The 27,340-nt window shown below is 38.9% G+C and overlaps 1 protein-coding gene across 2 annotated transcripts in view; it reads left to right on the forward strand.

The window, feature by feature from the left end:
- The window catches only part of GFPT1 (glutamine--fructose-6-phosphate transaminase 1), a 55,769-nt gene that overhangs the window by 21,550 nt on the left and 6,879 nt on the right, over window positions 1-27,340 (forward strand). Inside the window, exons 6-18 of one of the 2 annotated variants that reach the window (XM_040993284.1) lie at window positions 979-1,113; window positions 4,065-4,126; window positions 5,827-5,906; window positions 6,088-6,141; window positions 9,890-9,995; window positions 13,202-13,365; window positions 14,507-14,602; window positions 17,488-17,585; window positions 20,093-20,213; window positions 21,468-21,625; window positions 25,777-25,891; window positions 26,109-26,236; window positions 27,142-27,309. In XM_040993284.1, the coding sequence (XP_040849218.1) occupies window positions 979-1,113; window positions 4,065-4,126; window positions 5,827-5,906; window positions 6,088-6,141; window positions 9,890-9,995; window positions 13,202-13,365; window positions 14,507-14,602; window positions 17,488-17,585; window positions 20,093-20,213; window positions 21,468-21,625; window positions 25,777-25,891; window positions 26,109-26,236; window positions 27,142-27,309 (1,485 nt within the window). The remainder of the gene's footprint in view (window positions 1-978; window positions 1,114-4,064; window positions 4,127-5,826; window positions 5,907-6,087; window positions 6,142-9,889; window positions 9,996-13,201; window positions 13,366-14,506; window positions 14,603-17,487; window positions 17,586-20,092; window positions 20,214-21,467; window positions 21,626-25,776; window positions 25,892-26,108; window positions 26,237-27,141; window positions 27,310-27,340) is intronic. The other variant, XM_040993285.1, reaches the window with a different exon arrangement.

Raw genomic sequence — 27,340 nt, forward strand, 5'->3', positions numbered from 1 at the left:
ACAATCAAGTGATTCCTGAGACAGCCCTGTGACTGTAGTGGTTTGTTAGACTTTTCTTTAACAGTAGGACAATTCTTTCTCACATGGAAAGACAATCATTCTTTGACTTAATGATTATAAATGACTAACACCCAGACAAAATGGGACATCCGTTGCATTCTGAAGACACTGCTTGTCAGTTTTTAATCTCTAAGATTTATAAGAAGAATGGAGACAGAGTCAGGGAAGGTTCTGGGTCCTTCTTGTACTGTAGCTGTGACCTGTACAGTCAGGGAAATAAGTAGTGGTGGCTCCACGAGTGCCTCCCAAGGGCTGCTGCAGGGGAACTTTGTGCAGAGATGAGAACATTGTGCTTCTTGGCTGGTCTGTGCAGTAGCCATTGCCACAGGGACAGTTATGTTAGTATGACTGAGGGACTGGATCATTTAATATTAATTGAATAGACACCCATAGTTAATAGATATATCATTGGGTACTAAATTATTATCAAAGAAAAATAATTATATTCATTATGGAATTCATGCTTTGTGTCTTACCTCTTATTTTAGTAATTTAAAATCCATTCATATGTGGCATACATAGATTTATATGAGTTTTATTTATTTGAAAGAGTTAGATCTTCTATGTACTGGTTCTCTTCCCAAATGGCTGCTACAGCTGAGGCTGGGCCAGGCTGAAGTGGGAGCCTGGAACTCCATCTGTGTTTTCCACATGGGTGTCAGGGGCCATCTTCCTCTGTTTTCCCAGATGCCTTAGTCCACTGTGCCAGAATGGCAGCCCTGATTTATGTGAGCCTTTTGTTTCATAGAATGCCATACTAAATCAGGGGTGGCCTTAGTTTTGGACAGTGGATGATGGGATATGGCATTCAAAAAGTAATAGAAACTACTGAGTTTTAAGGGGAAAAGTTGTTTTTGGAAAATATTTGGATACTGTGACTGTTTCCTTAAACATTTTTTTCTTTCTTTCTGCTTACAGGAGAGCAAAGGCTATGACTTTGAATCTGAAACAGACACAGAGACAATCGCCAAGCTTGTTAAGTATATGTATGACAATCGGGAAAGTCAAGATACCAGTTTTACTACCCTCGTGGAGAGAGTTATCCAACAATTGGTATTAAACTACGCTTTAAAAAAAGATTTGTTTATTTATTTATTTATTTATTTATTTATTTATATTGGAAAGGCCGGTACACAGAGAGGAGATACAGAGAGAAAGATCTATCCGCTGGTACACTCCCCAAGTGGCCACAACAGCTAGAGCTGTAGTGGTTTATTGGACTTTGTTAACAGTAGAACAGTTTTTTCTGCCGTTGAGTTGTAGTGCCCCAAGGCCTTGGACCATCCTCTACTATTCCCCCAAGCCACAAGCAGGAAATGGAGCAGCTTGAGTACTAACTGGCACATGCAAGGCGAGAATTTTAGCCACTAGACTGTCATGCTGAGCCCTGAACTACACTTTTAAATATAATTACTCCAGTGTTAATTATGACATTTTTATTAAAATTAAGTTTCCTAAGCAGGGGTTATGCTAATTTATTGAGTATTTCTAGTTTTCCTTTTTCATATATACAATGATTCAACTTGAACCCAGTTATTATATAACTTTCTCAGATGCAATTAAAAGTCTACTAATTTCACTGTAATTTAGTGTCATGAGAAGTAATCCAAATTCCAAGTTTATCTAAAAACATTCATGATGCAATAAATTCCTGTATACCACATGTGAACATCACACCGAGCATGCAGTGCAGGATTCATCACTCTCTTGCTTTCTGTTCCACTCTTGTTGTCAACCACTTTGCACAAGGATGACATCAGTGAATTCAGTCTTTATTCTGGGATAATGCCTGTTTGTGTCTGAATCATTCTTAACTGCTTGTTTTCCTTCTTGGTGACTCCTTGACCCAGAAAAAATATTTCTGGGCCCGGCGCGGTGGCGCAAGTGGTTAAGTCCTCGCCTTGCACGCCCGGGATCCCATATGGGCGCCGGTTCTAATCCCGGCAGCCCCGCTTCCCTTCCAGCTCCCTGCCTGTGGCCTGGGAAAGCAGTCGAGGACGGCCCAAAGCTTTGGGACCCTGCACCCGCGTGGGAGACCCGGAAGAGGCTCCTGGCTTCGGACCGGCATAGTATCGGCCCGTTGCGGCTCACTTGGGGAGTGAATCATCTGACGGAAGATCTTCCTCTCTGTCTCTCCTCTCTGTATATCCGCCTTTCCAATAAAAAAAAAAAAAAAAAAAAATATTTCTATAGATAAGTGTTTTCCATTCAAGAGGAAAATAACATATTCATTCCATCTCAGTTTCCCTAGTTAAGATTGAAGACATTAAAGATCCACAGTAGTCCAAATTCATTCCCATCCTCACTCATAATTAGTTTTCTTAATATTCTTTTGTAATGTTTATTTGTTTTGGAAGGTAGAGCCACAAAGAGTGAGAGGGTGATTGCATGTGTGTTGGAGGTGTGGGGAGTGACCTTTCATCTGCTAGTTCACTCCTCAAATAATTACAGCAGCTAGGCTGTGCCAAGCCAAAGCCAGGAGCTGGAACACCATCTGGGTCTCCCCCATGGTTGGCAGGGTCCCAAGTACTTCGAAGAGCCAATGTCTGCTGCCTCCTAGGGTACACGAGTAGGAGACTGGATTAGAAATGGAGTAGTGAAGACTCAAGCCAGATACTCTGATACAAGATGCCTGATGTACTGCAATGCTGACCTCATAACTTTCCCATTTGAAAGCCCTTTACTTCCTACTAAGGTCCAGCCTTTAACTCCTGTGTGCACACCAGTCTTTATGCTGGATGAAGCAAAAGGTATTAGGGTACTAAATAATGTAAAGGTTGGTTCCGCCTGTTTAGCTGAGATAGAGTGATTTTCCAACGTTTTTAGTTGTTACCTGGCCTTTCCCTCCACTTATTCTGTATTCTAATATATATCTTATGGTGGTTCTTTTTTACCTCATTTTCCCCTTTTACTCATTCTTGATTTCCTTAGGCCTTGTCCTTTAGGAAGTTGGGTTGATGGAGTTGTATGATGTGCTTAGTTGTATGATGTGTTTAGTTGTTTAGCATATTTCTGATGTCAAGGTCAACAAGAATGGAATGTCACAGTACCATGTCACTATAAGAGCAAAGAATGAGTTTTGAATATTGGATATTACTCTTGGGAGCTTTACTAGTTCTATAACTAGTTAGTTGTCTTAAGAGATATGCTGTGACTACTGAGGAATCTTGGTAACATGTATGTTGCCTGTGTCCCATACTGCTTATTCTGCTGCTGCATTATTTTTTAAAGATTTATTTATTTTTATTTGAAAGGGAGATTTACATAGAGAAAGGAGTGAAAGAGAGAGATCTTTGATCCACTAGTTCACTCCCCATCTGGCCACAATGGCTGCAGCTGAGCTGGTCCAAAGTCAGGAGTTTCTTTCCAGGTCTCTCACATGGGTGCAGAGGCCCAAGGACTTGAGCCATCCTCCGTTGCTTTCCCCAGTTATAGGTAGGGAGCTAATTCAGAAGTAGAACAGTTGTGATTTGAACTGGTGCCCATTTGGGATGCTGACACACAGATAGAAGATTAGCTTGTTATGGCACCACACTGCTCTCTGCTCTGGTTCTGATGCATACTTTATGGGACAGTTCAAGTACTTGTGCTGCTGCCACTTAGGTGAGAGACTTGGATAAAGTTTGGGTTTCATGGCTTTAGTCCAAGTCCAGCCCTAGCTGTTGGGTCCACTTGGGAGTGAGCTGGTAGCTCAGAGACCTTTCTTGCTCTCTCTTCCCCCTCTCTCAGTTTGATTCTCTTTCACTCTCACTCCTACTGTCCTTTTTCAAATAAGTAAGAATACATAGGCTTTTTAAAAAAAGTGGTTTTTTTTTTTTTAGCTATTACTTGTTGAGCATCTTTGTATTTTGAGTTGGCTTGGTTTAAAAAAGTGGGTGTTTTAGTTGTTTAGAAGCTAGTGCAGAAGAGTAAACGAAAAGATTCTTTGCTGAAGCAAGTGTTTTCAACATTTCATGTTTGGCAATTATAATAAACATTGTTAATGCCTTTTTATCTCTCCATAGGAAGGTGCTTTTGCGCTTGTATTTAAAAGTGTTCATTTTCCTGGACAAGCAGTTGGCACAAGGTACATATACATCTAATAATAAGTAAAACTTACATATTTCTGAAACATTTAAGCCCCAAGTTTATTTTGTGTAGACTTTAGAGCATGAACCTTTTCTGTAAAAGGTCTGCCTTGGGCATATCTGTGTGACTACATTTATTTTTCAATGCTTCCGTCCAACAGGATGCCTGAATAAAGCAGATCCGTTTGGGCATTTACAATTGACCTTTTGTCTCTGGTAGAGGTCATCATGGTTATTTTGTGAAATTTGCTTATTACATATTTTTGTATTTCAGTCCCTAAAACATTACCTTTGTATTTTTTTGAAATACGTTTTGGGCAGATTTCTAGAAAGTCATGACATCACTACTTTTGCTAGGGTGTTTGGGCCAGATTGTGAAGTCCTTTGTAGAGTGGTGAGGCTCCTTAAGGTTTGGTAAGAAAGACACTGATGGCTTGAGGGTAAGGTACTAAACATTTATGTAATGGTACTCTGTGCACAATTGAGAGTCAAGTTCCATTTAGTGTTAAAAAGAAAACTTTAAAAACTGTTGTATACAGGGATGGGCAAAGTTTTCCTGAATAGTAAATATTTTAGGCTGTCTGTGTGCCATTTAACTTCTGTGATGATTTCTCTGCTCAGCTCCTACAATGTGACAGCAGCTGTAGAACACAGGTAGAAGAATGATTATGGTCTATTGCAATAAAAAATGATTGGATACAATTTTAATATTTTGCTTCAAAGGGACAATAACAGTAGAAGTCCATTTACAAAAATGGAATGTCTGTCCTGTAGCTCTTCGTTTAATATAAGCCCATACTTCTGTGTAACTATAGTTGAGTTTGGAAGTTTTTTTTTTAAGATTTATTAGTGTTTTTTTTTAAGATTTTTTTTTTTTTTTGGAAAGTCAGATATACAGAGAAGAGGAGAGACAGAGAGGAAGATCTTCCTTACTCCCAAGGGGCCGCAATGGCTGGAGCTGAGCCAGTTCGAAGCTAGGAGCCTGGAGCTTCTTTGGATCTCCCACGCACGTGCAGGAGCCTAAGGCTTTGGGCTGTCCTTGACTGCTTTCCCAGGCCTGTAGCAAAGAGCTGGATGGGAAGTGGGACTGTTGGGATTAAAACCTCTGTCCATATGGGATCGCAGTGCATTCAAAGTGAGGACTTTAGCTGTTAGGCTACCACACTGGGCCTGGTTTATTAGTTTTTATTTATTTGAAAAGCAGAACAACAGAAAGAGAAGATATTGATACTAAGCATTGGATTTTTTTTTTCTAATTGTATCCTCTACCTAGTCAGCCGTAATTCTAGAGTCATTTTTTAGCCTATTGAGAAGTTTTGGTTGTGTGTACAAGGGTGTTTATTGAATTGGGTCTAACACCCAAATACCAATAGCATCCAAGGCTAAGCCTGGACAAAGCCAGGCTCCCAAAACTCAGATGGGGGTCTCCCACATGTCTGGCAGGTGCCTGCACATCTCCTCTATAGTCTCTGCTGCCATGGTATGAAGCTGGATCTGAATTCAAACCAGAACTCCAGCTTGGGACATGGGTGTCCTAAACAGTGTGCTCACTTGCTTTGCCACAGTGGCCTACCCTGAAAAATTTAACCATTATTTGAAGAAGGTTGGCTCATTAAATTTCAGGTTTTACAGCTAGCATATTATTTATAAAAATTTAATTTTTTTTCAAAATTAATTTTGATTAATATTGTATTTACAGGCGAGGTAGCCCTCTGCTGATTGGTGTCCGGAGTGAACATAAACTTTCCACCGATCACATTCCAATACTCTACAGAACAGGTAAAGCAACTGCTACATCATGCGATGGGGAACATGTATTACTTGAGTGCAGTGGATATAAAGATGTATTACCCTTATGTTGAAATAAATGTCCCTTTGATCAGATCCTGGAACATATATAGTTATGTGTTTTTGTGAGTTCTCTGACAAGTAGAATTTTTTTTCTGTTGTATATCTTTAGCTAGGACTCAGATTGGATCAAAATACTCACGGTGGGGATCACAGGGCGAAAGAGGTGGGAAATGCACTGTGCATGGATGGGGAGGAGCCTTCTTTTGTTTGTTCTTTACTAATTCTTGGAGTGAATGAATGTGCTGGGCCTCTAAAAATATGCTTATTTTTATGGGGAAATATATTTTCACATTATTTTTCTAATTTGCAGAGTACATTTTGTCTGTCTGCTTTTGCCATTTAGGAAACTGCTTTTAATTTGTTTCATTAAAATCTCAGATTTGAAAAGGTAGTTGAAGTTGTAAAGTTTGTTTTACCTTGTTTTAACATCTGTAGAATAGATGCTGAGGTGAGCAAAACAGCATTGTATGCCAGGCTATCGTAGATTGCGCTAAACGGTAGTTGAAGCATTTAGGTTAACTTAACTGAAAGATATTTAAGTAGTCTTGATTTTATGCATGACATTTTATGTTGGATATAACACTAACATCTTGATTGGCTTTGAATTTGAAGTCATTGTGTTTATTGTTCATTTTTGATGTTTCTTTTTTAATAGAACTTTCATCTATACAAATTCTGGATCATTTTATTAAAATCACATAAAAAAAGAAAACAGCGGAGTGCTCTGTTTACTTATACTAAAAGCTTTTCATTTAATGGACAGAGCAATAGGTTCAGATAATTGAAGCTTATATTAATATGTAGTTCTTAGTTTCTTGAAAAATACTTAGCAAAGAGCTTTAAACCTGTTTATGTTTGGATTTTGATTGCTTACATCATTTTATCCAGAGCAGAAGGTTATTTTCATAGATAGAATTTGTATCCACAGGTCCAGATTTCTGCGAACAATTCTGCTCATATTCATATTACTTTTCATGTTACCTTGTGTTCTCTTTGGCCGCTTTTAAAAAAAATGGAAAAATACTAGGATCTTAAGAAATTAGAAGGAACTATGTAAAGATCATCAAAAATGAAAAGGAAAATTAAAAGAAAAAAGAAAAGCTGTCAGTGTTAGTTTTTGAGAAGGAGGGATTGTGTTCTTAATTTTTTTAGCTCTTACTGTCTAGGGAATGTAGAGCCCAATGAAACCTGCTTTAGAAAGAACAGCCTCTGTAAAGCAGAGAACACTGGAGTGGCTTCCACGCTTCTGTTAGCTTTTCCAGATGTGACCACTGACCAAATAAAAGTCTACTTTGCATCTTTGTGATGGCTGATTCCACTTAGGTCAAATCAAATGAAGGAGGCCATATTTAGGATTATATTTTATAGATTATAAGTATTGTATAGGTGTCAGTGGTGTTCACTTTAATAACGTTATACTCTAAAAATATTTTAATTAAATATATTTTGTGCTTTGAAGAATTCAATTTTTTGTGAAACTCAAAACCAATTAGGACTTTTTTATGATCAAAACTACTTCAATTTATTTTTTTTTTGTTTGCTTTTAATTCCCTTTTTCAAAGACAGTAAAATTTATTTATTCTGAGAGGCAAAGAGGAAAGCAAGGGTACCTTCTGCTGGTTCATTCTTTCAGATGCCCGCACTGACCTTGGGTGGGCCTCGGGAGGGGCTGAAGGAACAGCAGGAACTCAGTCCTCACGTCCCACTTGGGAGCCAGGACCCAGTCATTTGAGCCATCCCCTCTGTCTGCTGGAGTGGGCCTTGGTGGGAGGCGGAGGCAGGAGCAAAGCTGGGTATTGAACCCTTGGGCACTCTGATAAGATGCAGAACCATCCTAGCCACCCACTTACCAAATTGACTCTTCCAGTTTTTAATTTTCGTTAGTTTTTTTTAAACAAAAATAGTTACGTAGCCACCATCTCAACCAAGATATGTAACAGTTCCACTCCCAAGAAAGCTCCCTGAAACTTCTCTTTGTAATCATTCCCTTGACCTATTGCCAACCCAGGCAAATACTAAACTGTGATATTTCTGTAGTGTCACCCTTTTGAGGATGTCATCTTATACTTATTTTTTTTTAAGATTTTTAATTTTTATTGTAAAATCAGATATACAGAGAGAGGAGAGACAGAGAGGAAGATCTTCTGTCCGATGATTCATTCCCCAAGTGGCCACAATGGCCAGAGCTGAGCTGATCCAAAGCCAGGAGCCAGAAGCTTCCTGTTCTGCCCTGTAGATACAAGGTCCCAAGGCTTTGGGCCATCCTCAGCTGCTTTCCCAGGCCACAAGCAGGGAGCTGGGTGGGAAGTGGGGCTGCTGGTGTTAGAACCGGCACCCATATGGGATACCGACATGTGCAGGGCAAGGGCTTTAGCTGCTAGGCTACCACCCAGGCCCAACCTTACACTTATGTTATAAAGTTTGGAATTTACTCAGCCATTGAATCTAGATGGGAAAAACTTTTTGTTCTTATACCCAAAATATACCAGATAAGTTCAAATGATAGAGAACTTTAGATGCATATTTCTAAGAATTACTGTTACCAAGTCCTCACTTAATGCATTTTAGAGGATAGTTACAGTGTTGAATTTTTGTTAATAGATTCATAATATTCTCTGGCAATTGTGTCCATAGACTATAAGGTCTGCCTGTGCTGGCTTTAGAATAAGGTGCTTTATCTTTGGAATATTCATACAGTCTTAACAGGTTTTTTTTCCTATAAAAATATTTGATTAATTTAACAAAATTCAGTATGCTTTCCAGGTGTGATGACAGATTATAAAACAGAATTGACAGAATTTTGAAATGCTAAAATTAAAAATATATTGCAGCACAAGTTCAGCCAAATAATCTTTGACAAAAAAAAAAAACAGATGACAATGGAAGGTCTCTTCAATATCTGAAAAAGATATTATTGCAAAAGGACTACACTTAATTCTAGCTTCCAAGAAGTATAAGGAAACATACCTTTTAGAAAGCAGATGTTCCTGATTTATAATATTCACTGTGTCTAGCTGTTAGTATCACATGATATACTGTTATAAAAATAGTATCTTAGTTTTGTTTTAGAATCAGAATTAGTGTATTGTACAACTTCAGTTGTCATGCTGACTTGCTGTAAAAAGATCTAGAAACATTTTGTTACATGATATTAAAGTTAATTTTCACTGGTCTTTGTTTTCTTGCCCAATTTTGATATTTTAAATGTATTTTATGTGATGAGTACAGATCTATCAACTTACAGGTTAGTCAGTCACATTTTACATAAAGCTACATTAAGATGATCTGTATGGGGCAGCAGGGTGGCACTGCAAAGCTACCACTTGGCAGTTTGAATCCTTGCTATTGTGCTTCCTGTCCAGCTTCCTGCCAAGGCACCTGGGAAGGCAGCGAATGAGGGCTCACATACCCAGTCCCCGACAGCCTGTTAGATTTGGAGGGCATTCTTGGCTCCTGGCTTCACCCTGGCTCAGCTTTGCTGTTGTGATCATTTGGGGCACAAACCAGTAGACCTATCTCTTTTTCTCTCTTTGTCTCCATTGCTCTGCCTTTGAAATAAATAAATAATCTTTTAAAAATTGAAAAGAAAAATTAGTCTATATCTAATGAAAAATAATATCCGCAAAATATTTAACTTTTGTCTGGAAACAAAATATTACACAGGAAAGTTTTTAATGAACAATGTAGCACTGTTATCTGCCATGCACTCTTTGATAGTAGCTGTTTCACTCTTTCTGTCTGTTTTTCTTGGCTTATTGCATGGAAATAAGGTAACTTTTCTGGCATTTCAAAGTTGCTATAATTATTTTGTGTTGCTATGGGTTTTTTTTTGGTTAGTTTTTTAAAAGTTATATGTATTTCTATATTTATATCTTCTGTTTGCTGATTCATGTCTCAACTGTACGCTATAGGCAAAGACAAGAAAGGAAGCTGTAATCTCTCTCGTGTGGACAGCACAACTTGCCTTTTCCCTGTTGAAGAAAAAGCGGTGGAATATTACTTTGCTTCTGATGCAAGGTGAGCCTCCTTAGTGGATGCAAAGAGAAGTTATAGCAAAAACTTCTCATGCTGCAGGGACCAGTGAGTCATCTGATATAAATCAAGTCATAGATTTGCTGTGTAATAGGACTTTCCAAACTAAGATTAATCAAAACTGTTGGAGATGAACTAGAACACTTTTTCTCTTATCTTAAATCACGTAGGTCAGTTTACTAAGAATATACCCACCGAGAGCCTTTTCTGTTTTGGATATTTTTTTTTTGTCAAGATTTCTTTTTATTGGAAAGGCAGGTTTACAGAGAAGGAGATAGAAAGATCTTCCGTCTGTTGTTTCACTCCCCAAGTGGCCTCAGTGGTCAGAGCTGAGCCTATCTGAAGCACAGCCAGGAGCATCTTCTAGGACTCCAGCACGGGTGCGGTGCCCCAAGGCTCTGGGCAGTCATCTTCTTTTCCAGGCAGGGAGCTGGATGGAGAGTGGAACAGCCAGGATACGAACTGGTGTCCATATGGGATCCCAGGGCATGCTAGGTGAGGATTTGGCCACTGAGCCATCGTGCTGTGCCCTCCAGTTTTGGTTTATGTACATTAGGGCTCTTGTTATTTTTTCCTCTTTCAAGAATCTCACTAGGTTTTGCAGGGAGGAGAGATTACAGTTGTAGAATAGAAGATTTAATATTCTGCAAACTATAGTACCCAGTAAATTTTTTTAGCTCTGGGTTGACTTTATGCAGGTTCAGTGAGGTAGTCAGCTGTGGTCTGGTAATACTAAATATAAAGTTCCAGGATCACTTAATATATCTTAGTAGAAGCTGACAAAGGTAGGTGGCTAGAGATAGGGCGGATAATGTATAGCAAAATAAAATCAGTTTGGAATAAAAATTCTCAATATTTTGTAGTATAGAAGGGTGACTATGTAAGCTATTAAATGTTTCACAAAGATTAATAAGTGGGACGGGTCACTGCCTGTGATGCTGACATCCCATATGGGTGAGTCCTGGCTGCTACCCTTCCAATCTAGCCCCTAAATGATGAGCAGAAGGTGATTCAGCTGCTTGAGCCTCTGTGAGCCCAGAAAAGGCTCCTGGGGCCAGGCTTCCCAGCCTGTGCAATTGTGGCTGTTTGGGGAGTGAGCCAGCTGATGGAATAATCTCTGTCTGTCTCTTTCTGTGTGTCTGTCTCTGTAACTCTGCCTTTTAGATAAAATATATGAGTGTTAATAAAAAAAAATAGTGAATTAAAATGAGGGATTGAAAGCTTCAATCCAAAGAAATAACAAATATCTGAGGAGATGCAACTACTAATTATGCTGATTTGATATTACAAATTATATAAATATATTGGATATCATACTGTACCCCATAAAATGAATTCTTATGTGTCAATTAATAAATTAAAAAAATTATGGACAGATGTGTTTATAAGTTATAAATTCGTTTTATTATAAATTATTATAGTTATTCCATTTTGTTACTAGTTGTTATCTCATACCATGCCTGATTACCAGTTATACTGTATCCTAGAAATTTCCAAGGAAAAGCTACAGTATCCTGTAGGGTTTTTACTGTCCAGTTACATGCATCCTTCAGGGATCTTTGAACAGAGACCCTGCAGAAAAGGTGGTGTTAGTATGATAAGCCATTAGAATTGTACTGTAATGTTGATATTTATGTTTTATATTTAGCATTAATTTGTAGCATAAGCACTCTTATAAAACAATAATACTAGACTTTTTTTAAAAGAATTATTTATTTTTATTAAAAATGCAGATATACAGAGAGAGAAGGAGAAACAGAGAAAAGGTCTTCCATCTGCTGTTTCACTCCCCAAAGGCTACAGTGGCCAGAGCTGAGCTGATTCAAAGCCAGGAGCTTCTGAGCTAACATGGGTGTGCAGGGTCCCAAGGATTTGAGGCATTCTCTGCTGTTTCTCTAAATAATAAACAGATAACTGGGTTGGAAGTGGAGCAGCTAGAACACAAATTGGCATTCATATGTGATGCTGGCACTTGAAAGTGGAGGATTTGCCTGTTGAGCCATGGCACTTATTCAGCCAAAGACTAAGATGTTTTTGAGTGAAAATGCACCAGATTGTTTAAATGCATGAATAAAGATAAAATGGAATTGGTCAAATTGTTGACAAATATTTGAGGGAAGAATACAAATAAGATAATACCATTTTGGACTTCGGGGGTTGTTTTTCTCAGCAAAAAATTAAGTTCTGTTTTAATTTCTGCGGAGATGTCAGATCTGTATTTAATGCTCAGATGGATTTTTGCTGGGGTGAAGTAGGTTTGTAGAGTTGACAGTTATGCTTAAAACAAACTGGGAATTGCACAACAGTAGCCATTTTTTTTTGTTCATGTGCAAAGCCACTGGCTAGCGCAAGGGAAAATGGTGAGAAAAAAATAAACTATTTGTCTTAAGGTGATCATCTTTAATGAAGGAGATAAATTATAAACAATAATTAGGTGTAGAATTCCAGTTATGACAAGAGTCATGGAATGCTTCTTACAGGATGATTTACCCTCTTCTGTAATTTTTAAGGAGAGTTTAGGAGCTGCTTAGGTGAAAGGGGAAGGAAAGAAGGCTTGTTCTCAGTGGTTAACCTGTGAGCATTTAGAGTGGATGTGCATGTGGCTGGAACACAAAATACTAAGTTTGTGGCAATGGAAGGTTGGAACAGAGATAGAGGTCAGGGTAAGGCATTTGATTTTTCTCCTAAGATTAGGAGCCAAAGAAAAGCTGCCAGATGTCTTGTTGTGTAAGGGAGAAACTTGATTGGAGCTGCTTTTTGATAATCACTTTGGCAGAAATGGAGAATGGGTAGAGGGAGATAAGAAAGACAGGTGGGCATGTTAGGTTGCTGCAGTAGTCCAGCCCAAGAGCTGAGAGCAGCTTGAACTGGTTTATGATGGTAGACATGGAGAGCTTTTGAGATATGTTTAGTATTTAAAACTGCAGGAGTTGATAATGGATGGAATGAGAAGGAGTAGCCATGCTTTCTGATCTGAGCTGATTTGGCTTAGTTTACTGCAAGAAATAAATCTTCATGTTTTCTTTGGAATGACTACTTTCCCCCCACTCCTTGATAACCAGAAGATTATCAGAGGTACTGCAGGATGATCAAGTTTGCATTTAAATTTGGTCTTTGTTTTCTAAAGTTAGTTTGATTTGCAATGGTGATCCTTGACTATTGCTGGTAATAGCTCCTTGAACATTTTGTAGTGCTGTCATAGAACATACCAACCGCGTCATCTTTCTTGAAGACGATGATGTTGCAGCAGTGGTGGATGGCCGTCTTTCTATTCATCGAATTAAGCGGACTGCAGGAGATCATCCTGGGCGAGCTGTGCAAACCCTGCAGATGGAACTCCAGCAGATCATGAAGGGTGAATGTTATCATGTTCTAGCTTAGTGTCTTTACACAAGGCAGGGAGTGTCCGTTCTTCCTGACGCTGGAGAAATCATTTGGTCTAGCCCTGCCAAGTTAATCACGAGGTGGGATCTGAAATTCAATAAATCTGTAACAGGCTAATATTTAAGTGGATAAATTCGTATGACTTACAACTCATGTTAGTAGTATCCAGATAGAACTTTGCAGAAAAACATTCCTACCCCTTATCTAAAGGAAGGGGCCATTCTACTTCCTGTGTGAGCACATGAGTCTGTAATGGTACTGAGTGCAGTCTTCCACAGGATTAGTGAAGGGACAACCCCAGGAAAAGGAATAAGATAATGGGAAATTATCTGCTGGTCTTAATAATAGTTCTTCAAAGGTGGTTTATTTCTTTATTATTATTATTATTATTACTATTTCATTTTATGACACAGTTCCATAGGCTCTGGGATTCCCCCAACCCCTCCAAATAGCCCTCCCCCCATGTTGGTTTATTTCTAATGTTATTTAAAAAAAGGCTATTGAATAGTACTTGGTATTTTTAAGATATTTGGTAAACAGTTTGTATTTTGTTTTCTGTTCCTCCCTTATTCTCTCTCTGCTTTAGTTTTCTAATATAACGTAAGGATAATGAAAGCTTCTTATTAAGTTTGTTTTGAAGAGTATAAGGGCTATATATTAAAGCCCATAGAACAGTGCCTGATACATAATGCACTGTATGTAATGTATGCTATCAACTATTATGATTTTTATGACTTGATATTTATTTGCTTTCCTTCTGTTGGGGATGTGTGGGAATAAAAACTAATGTTACTGCATAATTACTCTGTCGTTCCTTGCTATAATATTAGTCTATATCATAGTTTATACTATGAAGCAACTACTATTTTTAGTTCACAGAGTAAGGAATTTCTCCAGCTTGGGTAGTAAGGGATAGAATCATAATTTGGACCTGTATCTGACTCTAAAACTTGATCTTGTCTCATTTCTCTGTTTTGCTATAAGTATAAATGAAAGTAGCTTTTGTTGTCTTTCACTTGCTGAGATTAAGGTTAGACTTTTAGTAGTCTATAAATTTCTTATTCTTTGTTTTGTATCATTTTATTTTATTAATATAATTTCCATTGTTCTAGGCAACTTCAGTTCGTTTATGCAGAAGGAAATATTTGAGCAGCCAGAGTCGGTGGTGAACACAATGAGAGGAAGGGTCAACTTTGATGATTATACTGGTTAGTATGTATGAGTTTATTTTATTGTTATTACTTCTAGGTATCCTCTGGGATTGCCATTACCAACCTGAATTTTCATTGCCTTTTATAGCTTAGTAGAACAACTATGACTACCAGCCATCAATGGAGACCAGCCATCTTTTCAGAGACTTCATTGTATTATTTTGCTTCTATGAGGTCTCTAAATTAGATTCAAAGACAGATGGTAGATTGAGTAGATTAGTAATTATTAGAGCTTGGATGAAAGAGAAATGCATTTAATGAGTATGGAGTTTTAGTTTGAAATGATGAAAAAAGTGTGTGCATGGGTGGTTGTACAACATTGTGACTGTGTTTACTGTCACTGTATTGTATGCCTTTACGTAGTTAACATGGTAGGTTTTTTGTATTGATCTTCTGCTGTATACCAGTGACTGTTCTGGCACTGGATACTAAGAATGAGATCTTTTCCAGTTGCTGAGAGTTTTGTAGGTGTCTGCCTACGCGGGGTTTTGTAAGTAAAGAAACATGGAAACTTCGCCAGAGGTCTTCAGGGGCTGCTGGTAGACCTGTGGGATAACCTGTACTTGTCTGCATTTTTAAGGTAGAATCGAGAGTGACACAGTAATTTTACTTAGGGAAATCTTGTCTAGGCCTTGTGTCACAGTAGTTTGTGGATGTCTTCTGACCACACACTATCAGTTGCCCCTCAAAGAAAAGTAGGAATTTGGAAAGTTATCTTTATTGAATCTTACTCTTGAGGTTCTAATTATCTAGAAAAGGGGAATGAATAGGTTATTAACTATTTAAGGAAAAGTAAAATAGGATAAATGGTACAAGAACCACATTTTAATATTAAAATGCTTAAAGATTCCTTTTGACTTTAGAGAATGAATCTGTAGGAATGGGTTTTGGGTTCAGGGAAGTCTTGGTGAAGTAGATAGGTGTGGGCTTGGAAGATTTAAGTGAAGAACAGAAGGGAGCATCTTATTTGGGTGGAAGAGCATTAAGTAGTGGGGGGTGGAAGAAAAATACTGAGGAAGCTATTAATGGAATATGCTGTTTATTAGTCTGCTATATATTGGCACAGTGGGTAAATGGCCTCGCATGCATTCTGACGTGGGATTCAGGCCCCTCCTGTAGAAACTGTGCGATTGTGGTAGACTCAGGAGCCAGTGGTGGTTGTAGGTGCCTAATGGATATAAACTGGATGCCGGTCTCTGCCATGTGCCTGGGAGGATCAAGAGCTTGAGATGCAGTTGTCAGGATGTACTGTTGCTCTTGGATGTAGCAGTCGGGACAGGAGAAAGTGGTGGGTCAGGAAGCAAAATGAGCAGTGTCAACAGTAAGGATCATTTGTTACTTGTGGAAGTTAAGTCAGGAAAAAGCTTTGTTTTGTTAGGGGAAAATAAGAGAGAAATATTAAGAAGCTTATGGTTTTAAAAGGCATTTGATCCTTATTGTATGTGTGCAAGTTGTATAACAAACAGGATAGCTATTGTCTTTGGTGTGAAGCTGAGGCATTCAAGGCTCTTGTTGGTGAATGAACCGTGGTCACACTGGTAGGCGTTCATGGAGCCAGATTAGTCTCCATGTGTTCAGTGTTATTCTCAAGTACTTCATCCTTTCCCTACTCCACCACGTGTCCTTGCCCTTTCTGGTGGTTATGGGAATGATATTTCTCTCCAAGACTTCGTAAATTCTGACCTTGGACCTCTCCTTTTAGAACTACTTTGAACCGCCTCAGAGGCCAGAAATTTGCCAGGACTAATTTTAGGGCAAACTTGTGACCAATTCATTTCACCATTTGGCCTCCCTTTCATTCTTGCCTATCTGTAATACAAGACCCTCTGGTTCTAAGTTATCTATTTGAAAGGCGGAGTTTCAGAGAGAGGGAGAGACCAAGGGGAAGAGAGAAAGAAATCTTAAATCCATTGGTCTGCTCCTCAAGTGACTGCCGAACTGAGACTGGGCCAGGCCAGGAACCAGAATTTCGTTTGGGTCTCTCATGTATATAAAGCAGCCGAAACAGTTTGGTCATCTTCCACTGCTTTCCCAGGTGCATAAGCAGGCAGTTGGATCAGAAGTGGAGCAGCTGGGGTTTGAACTGGTGCTTGTATAGGATGCTGGTGCTGCTATGGGTTTTTAAAGCTTTAAGATCATCCTGGCATGGGGTGTAGAGCAGACTAGATGGTTAAAGAGAAGCATCAAGAGCATGTTGCTTATCTGGGCAGAGGAGATGGTCCATGGTGATGGTGGCAGAGAAACGTTTTGAATGTGGGGATGAAGAAGAGGGATGGCAGAAACCAACGATGAAGCCCACAGTTTACTGGAGCCATTAGAAGAATAGTGATGGCTACTGAGCTAACAGGCCGAAGGAGTCAGGTGGATATTGCACACAGAGCACTCTTCTGAGCACCATAGGGAACATACATAGAATTAAGATTAATTGTTGGTTTTTTTGTTGGCAAAATACAATTAGATAAAATAAAAATCACTGTTTTTGGTCAAAGTTCCCGGATGCATTCCCATTCCTGCCTGTTTGCAGGCAAGGTGTAGAACTATTGCATCTCCTTTATTGTCTGTTCCTCCCCATTCTATCCTTGCACATCTGCCCATCTTCTGTCTGATTTATCCTTAAGATGACATGAAGGAATGTAAAAGTGACTAAATGAATTGGAATGTCAAAAAATACTGTAGTGGTATGAACTTGTGTCAGGGTGGGTTGGGGAGGCAGTAAAGCTGTGTGACCTGTTGGAAACTGGAGAACCAGGTTTCCTAAAAGGAATATGTCATCTTGAAAATGGCAGTGTAATTTCTTATATTGGCAGTCGGCACTCAAGAAAGGGGACTGCCTTTTATATGGCTCTTTCCTAAATAATTATATACACAAACTTTTATTTCAGTGAATCTGGGTGGCTTGAAGGATCACATTAAGGAAATCCAGAGGTGTCGGCGATTGATCCTCATTGCGTGTGGAACAAGCTACCATGCTGGTGTAGCGGTAAGTGGCTTCGTGGAAGTTTAGTGACTGTGTGTTGGATTTAGGAGATAATCTGCAGAGTGATAATACCTCTAGAAACATACCAAGTAGACTTGTCCTTTGTTGAATCAAGTTACCTTTTTATGTTTTTAAAGACAGAGATCAGAAAGATAGGGAGAGAAATTTGGATAGCTGCATGGAATAACTAACAGTAGGAGATTGGCTGTGCAGACAAACCCATGGACTGACTTCACGTGCAGTGTAGAAGGAGAAAGGTTTTTGCGTTTCCTAGACTCACAACACGGGGAATAGCTGCTTGTGTGAGAGTGCAGTTTCATTTTGCAGTGTTTATCAGCCTCAGTCTGGTTGCCAGTAACATGAGAGCCCCAACAGGATTTTTGTGTGTGGGGGGGGTGAATTTCTGCTTTTTATCAGACTTTGTCTTTAAATTGTTATTTTAGAATCTAAAGATCTGTATGAAAGATGCATGTTGTCAATGAAGAAGCATTGCAGTGTGATGATATTTAGGTCAATAAATTAGATCCAGAAATAGTTTCCTTATAAAGAACCTGTTATGTGCTGTTTATAGAAGACCTTTTCATTCGGTTTCTGTTTCTAGAATTGATTCCCAAAGTTCAGACATAGTAATTTTTTATTTGTGGGACTGTGTGGATGTCAGCTTTTGCATCCCAATAAGCTTGCTCTTCTCTGAGGCCACCCCTCCCCCATACACCAAATTATGTGATCTTGAAAGGAAAGTCTGTGCAATATTAAAGGAAGAGGTCTGAGAGCTTATTGTTTGGAGCATGGGAAGCAGAATGAGTTGAAGACTTCAGTGCAGATTTAAGAAAAGATGAGCTCATTCAGTGGTGGCATAGATCTTTTGCTGAATGAACCCTCTATTTGGAAATTTAAAAAAAAATTACTTGATTCTGCAAATGCTGTGCTGGAATTATGTTAGAATTCTCCAATTCTTTTCTAATGACTGAATTTGAATTGGTAAACGTTTGTCTTGTATTTTGTAGTTGCCAAGACTATTATACTTAACAAACATTAGGAATCTTGAATTAATTCTGTTCTACAAATTCATATTTGCTTTTTGATGGAATCAAACGTGCATGACAGATATGCATGACTTTTTGAATATGTCCTCTGTGTGCTGAGTAATAACTACACTCACATCATTCTAAGTCTAATATGCTTTTCAAAAGTTTGTTTCTGGGTTTTATAGCAGCACAAATTTGAATTATAGTATCATTTTTTCTTTTATGATAAATAAGTCATTCTGTGTGTTTGTAAGCAGTAGTTACCACTTAGAGAACTAACTTGCCAGTAGCATAGGTGTATCTTGAAATTTTTCTGAGTTTGTTATTTTAAGAAATCTGATTTTTAAAAAGTCTGATAAATTGTTATATTTGTGTCTTTCTCTTCATTTTGAAGAGTGTAATTTCAGTGTTACAGTTATATTATAAACTGGTGTGTGTGTGAATAGGGAGTTACATTTGCTGGTGGGAGAGCACTTAGTATTTTAATGACAGTAACATGTATAATTAGATAAAATGCATCAATAGAAAAGGATAATTAAAAATAGGAAGATTCTATTTTCTAAGACTTTCTATACATGATGATATAATGTTAAAAAAAAGGTGCCGAACTGGTTACCTAATATCCTAAAACAAACCACTCTGTTTCACTCTGTGGACAAGCAGCAGTTAAAGGGCTGTGAGGAAGGAGCACAGGGTGGGGCTGGACAGGGCTAGGGCCACATGCTTAGAGAGGCTGCTTGCTAAAAGGCATCCAGAAGATGTGGTGTCCAAAGTTGGGGGTCAGGCAGCATACACCATTGGAGCCTGAAGGTTTTGCACCCTAAGTTTATTTTTTTTCTGTTGTATTAAAATTTCTGATATTTAGTTAGGAGAACTTTAGCTAGAATGGAAACTTGGTGAAGAATTGAAGTGCCCTTCGAACAGAAGCATATTCCCCTTCACTTCAGTCCCTCCTTGCTATGGTACAAAGTTTGAAAACATTGTGCCTTCTTAAACAGGGTTCCTGAAAGTATATTGACTTGTTTTGGGAAGTGGTACTTTATGACTATGGTAGGTTTTTAAAATTTCTAAAATTTCACTTAATATTTGTGCATCTGTTATCTCATTAAATTCCTCAATGACTCCATTGCCAAATGACTTTTGGTTATAGAGCATTGGAGTTGGAATGTTAGCAATCACATACAAGCTGACATAGAACAATGCCGTTTTCTACTTGTTTTATACATGTATGTGTGTCTGCTTGCAAGAATGTATGCATTGTTGTGTAAATGACAATAAAGTGTTAACAGTGCTTCTGTCTTATGTGTGAAGATTCTTATTGTTTTTGTATGTGTGTGCTTTACTCTGTGTTTCTGACATTGCTCATGTATCGTTTTTTGTAATTGAGAAAATAAAAACCATACGATAATTTCAAAGAGCACCTATGTAAAATAGTATTGAAAGGAAGGTTGCATGACAAAGCCATGTTGTTTGTGTCTGCAGACGCGTCAAGTTCTTGAGGAGCTGACAGAGTTGCCTGTGATGGTGGAACTGGCCAGTGACTTCTTGGATAGAAACACACCAGTCTTTCGAGATGATGTTTGCTTTTTCATCAGTCAGTCAGGTATGGTATTTTTGTTTTTAATTTAAATTTTTGATACTTTCTTCTTAAATGTTTTTTTAAAGATTTATGTGTTTTTATTTGAAAGGCAAAGTTGCAGAGAGAGAGAAGAGAGAGAGAGATCTTCCATATACTGGTTTACTACCCAGTGACAAAAATGCCTGGGCCTGGGCTAATCTGAAGCCAGGAGCCAGGAGCCTCGAGCCTCTTTTAGTCCACCAGTGGATGCAAGGATCCAAGGAGCTGGGCCATCTCCACTGCTCTCCTAGGGCATCGGAAGAGAGCTGAATATAAACTGATGGCTATATGGAACGCCAGTGGCACAAGTGGAAGTTTGACCTATTATACTGTGGTGCCAGCACCTAAAATTTAATTTTAGATACAGAGATACAAAGAGGGAAGGAGAGATACTGTGTTGCCATCTGCTGGTTCACAAATGCCCACAACAGCTGAGAACTGGCAGACCAATCCAGGTTTCCCAGCTATACCAGAGACCAACTACTTGAGCCTTTACTGCTGGCTTCCATAGTGCACATTAGCAGGAAGCTGGAGTGGGAAGTGGAGCTGGGACTTGAATCCAAGCACTATAGTGTGGGACTTGAGAACAAGTGGTTCCTTAACTGCTAAACTATACGTCTTCCCAGAAGTATATTAATTTTAAAGACTTGAAGAGAAGGTTAGTCATTGTAGCTATTCTAGTGTGTCATGGCAAAAACTGGTGATTAAAGATAAACTCGTATTAACTGACATGACAAGTATAAATTTATTTCAGTATTAGTTCTTTATGAATTAATAGAGAAATGCTGAATTTTCAAAGGTAGAATAGTAAAATAGATCCGATAAAGTATTTTATGCTTTGCTTAAAAGAAGTGATGGTGTTGAAAGTGTGCTAATGTGAAGCCAGCAGTTGGTACAGCAATTAAGACACCCACAGCCCATATTGGAGTGCCTGGTTTGTGTCATGGCTTCTCCACATCCAAACTGATTTCCTTGAATACACGTTCTGGGAGCAGGAGCAGATGGCTCAAGTGTCTGGGCCATCTGCTTGGGAGATCCAGAATGAGATCCAGGTTCCTGACTTCATCCTGGCCCCGGCATTTAGGAAATAACCTGGTGGATGATAGATTTCTGTCTTTCAAATAAAATGAAAACAAACTAGTTAATTAAAAATGAAAGTAGTTAGTTTATCTTGACATTGAAGAAACAGCATCTGTGGAAACTGCCCTATGTCTTACATTGGTGATTCTTTTAACACAGGAGAGACTGCAGATACTCTGATGGGACTTCGATACTGTAAGGAGAGAGGCGCTCTAACCGTGGGGATCACGAATACGGTTGGCAGTTCTATCTCAAGGGAGACAGATTGTGGAGTTCACATTAATGCTGGTCCTGAGATTGGCGTGGCCAGTACAAAGGTGAAGTCTTGACTTAGTGCTTTTCTGATTATTTTATTTAATTCCAGTATTTGTAGTTTGGAACTTATTTTTTTTAAGTGTTAGCAGTTGTAGAACACATACTCAAATATAATTATTGTGAAACTCAGGATTTAGGAATAGGTAGACTTGTTTTACTTTCCATCCCCCTTCTCTTAGAACTTATGTCAAAAGGGACGAATGTCTGTAATGTAAGTCCATTTGGAAAGTCTCTGCTGGCTATCCTCATTCATCACTTAGTTATTTGAGAGGCAGAGAAATAGTTTCTATCCACTGGTCTCTCCCTACATACTCCCGCTTTCCCTGGCTTGGGCCAAAACCAGAAGCCAGGAGCTCAGTTTAGGTGTTTCTCATGGTTGGCTGGCAGGAGCTCAGTCATGCAGGCCATCACCGGTGCCTTCCAGCGTGTGCATTAGCAGGGAGCTGGAAGTTGACCCTGGGCACTTTGATATGGAATGCAAGTGTCTTTCCCTGAGCTAAAAACTTTTTATATTAATACATATAATCATCACCTGGGGTCTCCCATTAACCCTTTTTGTTGTTGTTGAGTTACAATTTCCAAAGCATAGCATTCAGCATTTTTAAGTATACAGTTTTATTACTTTTTGTCTGTTCAACTGTGACCACAGTTCAGTTTTAGAAGATTTCAGTCACCTGAAAGGGTTTGTGTCTCTTTATAGTCAGTTTCTCCTCCTAGCTTTCAGCCTCAAGATGAGTGATTATTGCATGTGATTTTCCAGAAATTTCTTGCAAATGGACTTGTATAATACATGTCCTTTGTGCCTGACATTTTTCATTTGTCAGGATAAAGCTTTTGAGATTCATTCATTTTCTATTTGTATCAGTAATTTTTTGCATTTCATTAAACAGATTTTATTTTGACATAAGTATAGAGTTATAGAAGTTGGCAAAGATAGTATAAAGATGTCCCACATGCTCTGCACTCAGTTTCCCCCGGTGGTTACATTTTGTAAGTATGGAACATTGTTTTATGCTATTTATTTTCTTTTTTTTTTAAAAAAAGGAACTGGGCCTGGCGCAGTACCCTAGTGGCTGAAGTCCTCACCTTGCATGTGCTAGCATCCCCTGTGGTCGCTGGTTCTAATCCTGGCACTCCCCATCCAGCTCCCTGCTTGCGGCCTGGGAGGACAGTTGAGGACGGCCCCAGGCCTTGGGACCCTGCACTTATGTGGGAGATCTGGAGGAGCCTCCTAGCTCCTGGCTTTGGATTGGCTCAGTTCTGGTAGTTGTGGCCACTTGGGGAGTGGGTCAGCAGGCAGAGGATCTTCCTCACTGTCTCTCCTCTTTGTGTATCTGACTTTCCAATAAGAATAAATACACCTTTTTTAAAAAATGAACTAAGCTAGAGGGTAATCAGAGATCCTTGATCCTGGTCCCTTGACCTAGTGCTAATCTTGCTTGTGAATTTCAGCCTTGCCTGAAAAACTGTCAGGATTAGAGGGATGTTATGGACTTCCTCAAATACCAGACCATGGACAATTTGATATTTCTGCAGGAACTGATGGGCATGAGTGTGTAGGTTCAGCATTTTTTTATATGTTATTGCAGGTGTTTAGAATTTAACCACAGTGCTGACTGTTGGTGACTGTTAAAAAAATAAATAAACCAATTAACTTTGTTTTTTTTGGGTGAATAAAAAGAAGAAGCAAATTTAAAAGTCCAGAGTCAACATTTTCCTGTTAAGTTCTTCCAAGCCTCAGTAAATTCTAAATATGGAGTACAACTTTGCTCACAATTAGTCTCCTGGCATCCACTGATGAAGTGAAAAATACGAAGTTGAAGTTGGAAGTTAGGCTATAACTGCAACATGGTGGAAAATGCGTGCATTTATGTTATTATGTGTGATATTTACACATGATTGGTTTTGAGATGTTTTCAGTTTGAAAAAAGAAACACTGGTTTTACAGAATAACATTTTTGGTTACAGGTAGGGTGATCTATGGGTATCCCAGGAGTCCAGCATACCTGGGCTCTTCCCCCAGCCATGAGAGTATATTTTATGATTATTGATTTTAATGAAAAGTAAACTACAGTAGGAAGAGGTAGAGTGAGAGCCACAAGAATTTGGAACATAATGTGCTCATTCTATTTGGAGGCTAGGGACTCAAAATCCACTTCCATAATAAGGGCAAGTCGTCCCCCCTGCCTGTGGCTGTTACAAATGTGAAGGGACAGGTAGAGGCTGAACAGGTCTAGCCAGAGGGAACAGTTGCATTTACCTGTGGGGAAGGTCAGGAACATTGTCAAACTGTAACTTTATTAGAGAAGATATCTCATATTCACATTATGATAACGAAATAGTCATCAATGTCAAGATCTCCTGTCTGGAGGAGAGCAATAGAAAGTCATTCAGTAAAAAACAAAACAATGAATTTTCTAAAATTGGAAGTGTACGTAACTCTTATAGCTGATCACAGCACAGTAATTTTTGTAGTTTAATAATAAAATCGTAAATAAAGTCCGAGGAGGCCGGAAACTTGAAAATCTTCTGGATAAATTTTGGGTCTAAAAGTTGTGAGTACTGGGGTCTGCACTGTGGCACAGCAAGCTAATCCCCTGCCCTGAGGCACCGGCCTCAACAGCAAAGGTCTTCTTAAATCAATTTAAACCCAAACAAATCTGTAAAACCCCAATTGAAAGCCAGGTGAAGAACACCAAAACCAATTCTTAGGCGTGAAATAATCTTAATTTGTTGGATTCGAAATATGTGTTGTATGGTAGTGCTGAGGGTCCATTGTCTGTTCTCAACGTGGTAAATATTTGCTAGAAAGATAATTTTCCATATTTCATAGACAGTGGCAGAACAAGCATGTCTTAGTTTTGTATGAAGCTAATGAGGGTGAAAATAGTCTTGGCTATTTGACCACAAGTGTAAAAACATTCATAATTCTATAACATAGAAAGGCAAGTGTCTTTTAGTTCAAATATCCACCAGTGAGATTCTGAATGTTTGAGATCTATGTATGGAATATTTTACTGACTAATTGATTTTGGTCTTAGTTAATTCTCCTGATAATCTTAACAAAACCACATACCTTTAACTGTGAGGCATCTAGCCTAAACAGGAACTGTGAAGGCTATCAGACCCCTAGAAAGAAACAACTTCTTTTATTTTTTAAAGATTAATTTTCATTGGAAATGCAGATTTTTAGAGGGAAGGAGAGACAGAAAAGATCCTCCATCTGCCGGTTGGTTTACTCCCCAAATGGCTGCAATGGCTGGAGCTGAGCCAATCTGAAGCCAGGAGCTTCCTCTGGGCCTGCCATGTGGGTGTAGGATCCCAAGGCTTTGGGCCATCCTCTACTGCTTTCCCAGGCCACAGGCAGGGAGCTGGATGGGAAAGTGGAACAGCTGGGACATGAACTAATGACCCGTATGGGATCCTGGTGCTTGCAAGGCAAGGATTTAGCTATTGAGCCATTACCAGGTCCCAAAAGTACAATTTCTTCCCCCAGACATACTCAGCCTGTTAATTGGGAATAAAAGCAAGTTATAAAATGTATCTAATTTTATTGACAACATAAAGAAAAAAAAGCAATTGAAGCTAGGAATGTTCCTATCAATGATAATAATAGGATTGGAGATTGTTGTCAATTCCGTTTATCTTTCTACAATTGAACTTCTTGTTTTTAAACAAATTTTTATTTAAGGAAGAAAGGGGGAGTGTTAAGGACTAAGCTGTAAGCAATGGTGAAAAATCAAATCTAAAGAAATCCAGCAAGTCCTCTCAGCCAGGACTTGGACCTTTTGAAATACCAACAGCTTATTTTGGTTAACATTTGCAGATACCTTGTCTATTCTCTTTTCTTTAGAATATTTCTTTTCTTTGCTTTTTGGATTTGTTAGAAAATTCATAAGCATCCCATGGTTATAAAGTATAACACATTTGTATCTGGGAAGTAAGGATTAAGTCATTTGTTGGAGTTTTGATAAAGGAGACTAGTGATTAATTTCCCAATTACTGTCTCAATTTATTGTTATCAATGTTGTTTTTAAACCATGGGTAATGTGTACTGTTAAACCCATGGGAATTGTCTTTCCTTTCCTTTTTTTTAATTAAAATTTCTGAGGTGTCACTTCACTTGACTGTGCTGCTACTTCCTGTGTTTCAGGCTTACACCAGCCAGTTTGTGTCCTTGGTGATGTTCGCCCTCATGATGTGTGATGACAGGATCTCCATGCAAGAGAGACGCAAAGAGATCATGCTTGGATTGAAACGGCTGCCAGGTAGGAAGATGCTCACAGATTAGTCTGGTTGTCTAAAGGAGTGGATAAGGGGTTACTTCTCATCCCTGAAACTGTTCCTAACTGTTTTGTGAAAACTTTGTACTTCTGCCCCATGTTGTGAGAAATGCCACACCCACACCCTGGAAGAATAGAAACAGTGTTATTGCTGTTGTACTGTCCAGTTTATTGCCTTTGCTATTGTTACTTTTTTTTACAGATTTGATTAAGGAAGTACTGAGCATGGATGATGAAATTCAGAAACTGGCAACAGAACTCTATCATCAGAAGTCAGTCCTGATCATGGGACGAGGCTATCACTATGCTACTTGTCTGGAAGGGGCTCTGGTAAGTTGTCTTCCATGTGATGAGTTTCAGTTTGTTGACCTGATGCTGGATCATGGTTTTAGGTTGGATGAATGAAGTAGGTGGAACTTCCAAATTGCCTCAGTATTTGCGCAGTTTGCTTTGGTTTATGTTGAGAAGGTAAAACAGAGAACTTAACTCAGAAAGGGTACATTTTTACATAATGTGAGATGAAACGTGAAGTGAATGGAAAAACACTTGTAAACTGCATGTTTTTTTAAAAAGTTTTACATCTCTTTATTATTATTATTATTATTATTATTTTATGATACAGTTCAATAGGCCCTAGGTTTTCTCCTAGCGCCTCCCCAATCCCTTCCTACCTCACTGAGTTTCCCTGTATTATTACTATAGCATATTTCTTCATTGGAAAGTCAGTTTTACGGAGAGTAGGCGAGACAGAATGATTAGAGATCTTCCAGCTTCTGGTTCACTCTCCAGGTGGCGGCAGTGGTTGGAGCTAAGCCAATCCAAAGCCAGGAGCCAGGAGCTTCTTCCAGGTTTCCCACACAGGTGTAGGCTCCCAAGGCTTTGGGCCATCCTACATTGCTTTCCCAGGCTGTAAGCAGGGATCTGAATGGGAAGCAGAGTAGCCGGGACTCAAACTGGTGCCCATATAGAATCCTGGTGGATGCAAGGCAAAGATTTAGCCACTAGGGTTTTGTGTCTTAGAAAAAATTCTTATGGTGCTTTAAAATTCCAATTAGTTGTTGAAATTACAGAAATCGTTAATTTGTTAGCTATATTTACAGATAGTGATTTAAAAATATTTAGGGTTAAGTAGACATATAAGTAACTTAACATATCAATTATTTTCTATGAAATTGACTTAAGGATATGGATTTCTGAAAAATGAACTGAAAGCTAATCTTGTTCTTTCCTATTAGAAAATCAAAGAAATCACGTACATGCACTCTGAGGGCATCCTCGCCGGGGAGCTGAAGCACGGCCCTCTGGCTCTGGTGGACAAGCTCATGCCCGTCATCATGATCATCATGAGAGACCACACTTATGCCAAATGTCAGAACGCTCTCCAGCAGGTGGTTGCCCGGCAGGTACGTCAGGGGCCGCTGGGAGGACACCTTG

The sequence above is a fragment of the Ochotona curzoniae genome, unplaced genomic scaffold (genome assembly GCF_017591425.1).
Source record: "Ochotona curzoniae isolate NIBS_2020 unplaced genomic scaffold, NIBS_Ocur_1.0 contig_883, whole genome shotgun sequence".
Classification (NCBI taxonomy): domain Eukaryota; kingdom Metazoa; phylum Chordata; class Mammalia; order Lagomorpha; family Ochotonidae; genus Ochotona; species Ochotona curzoniae.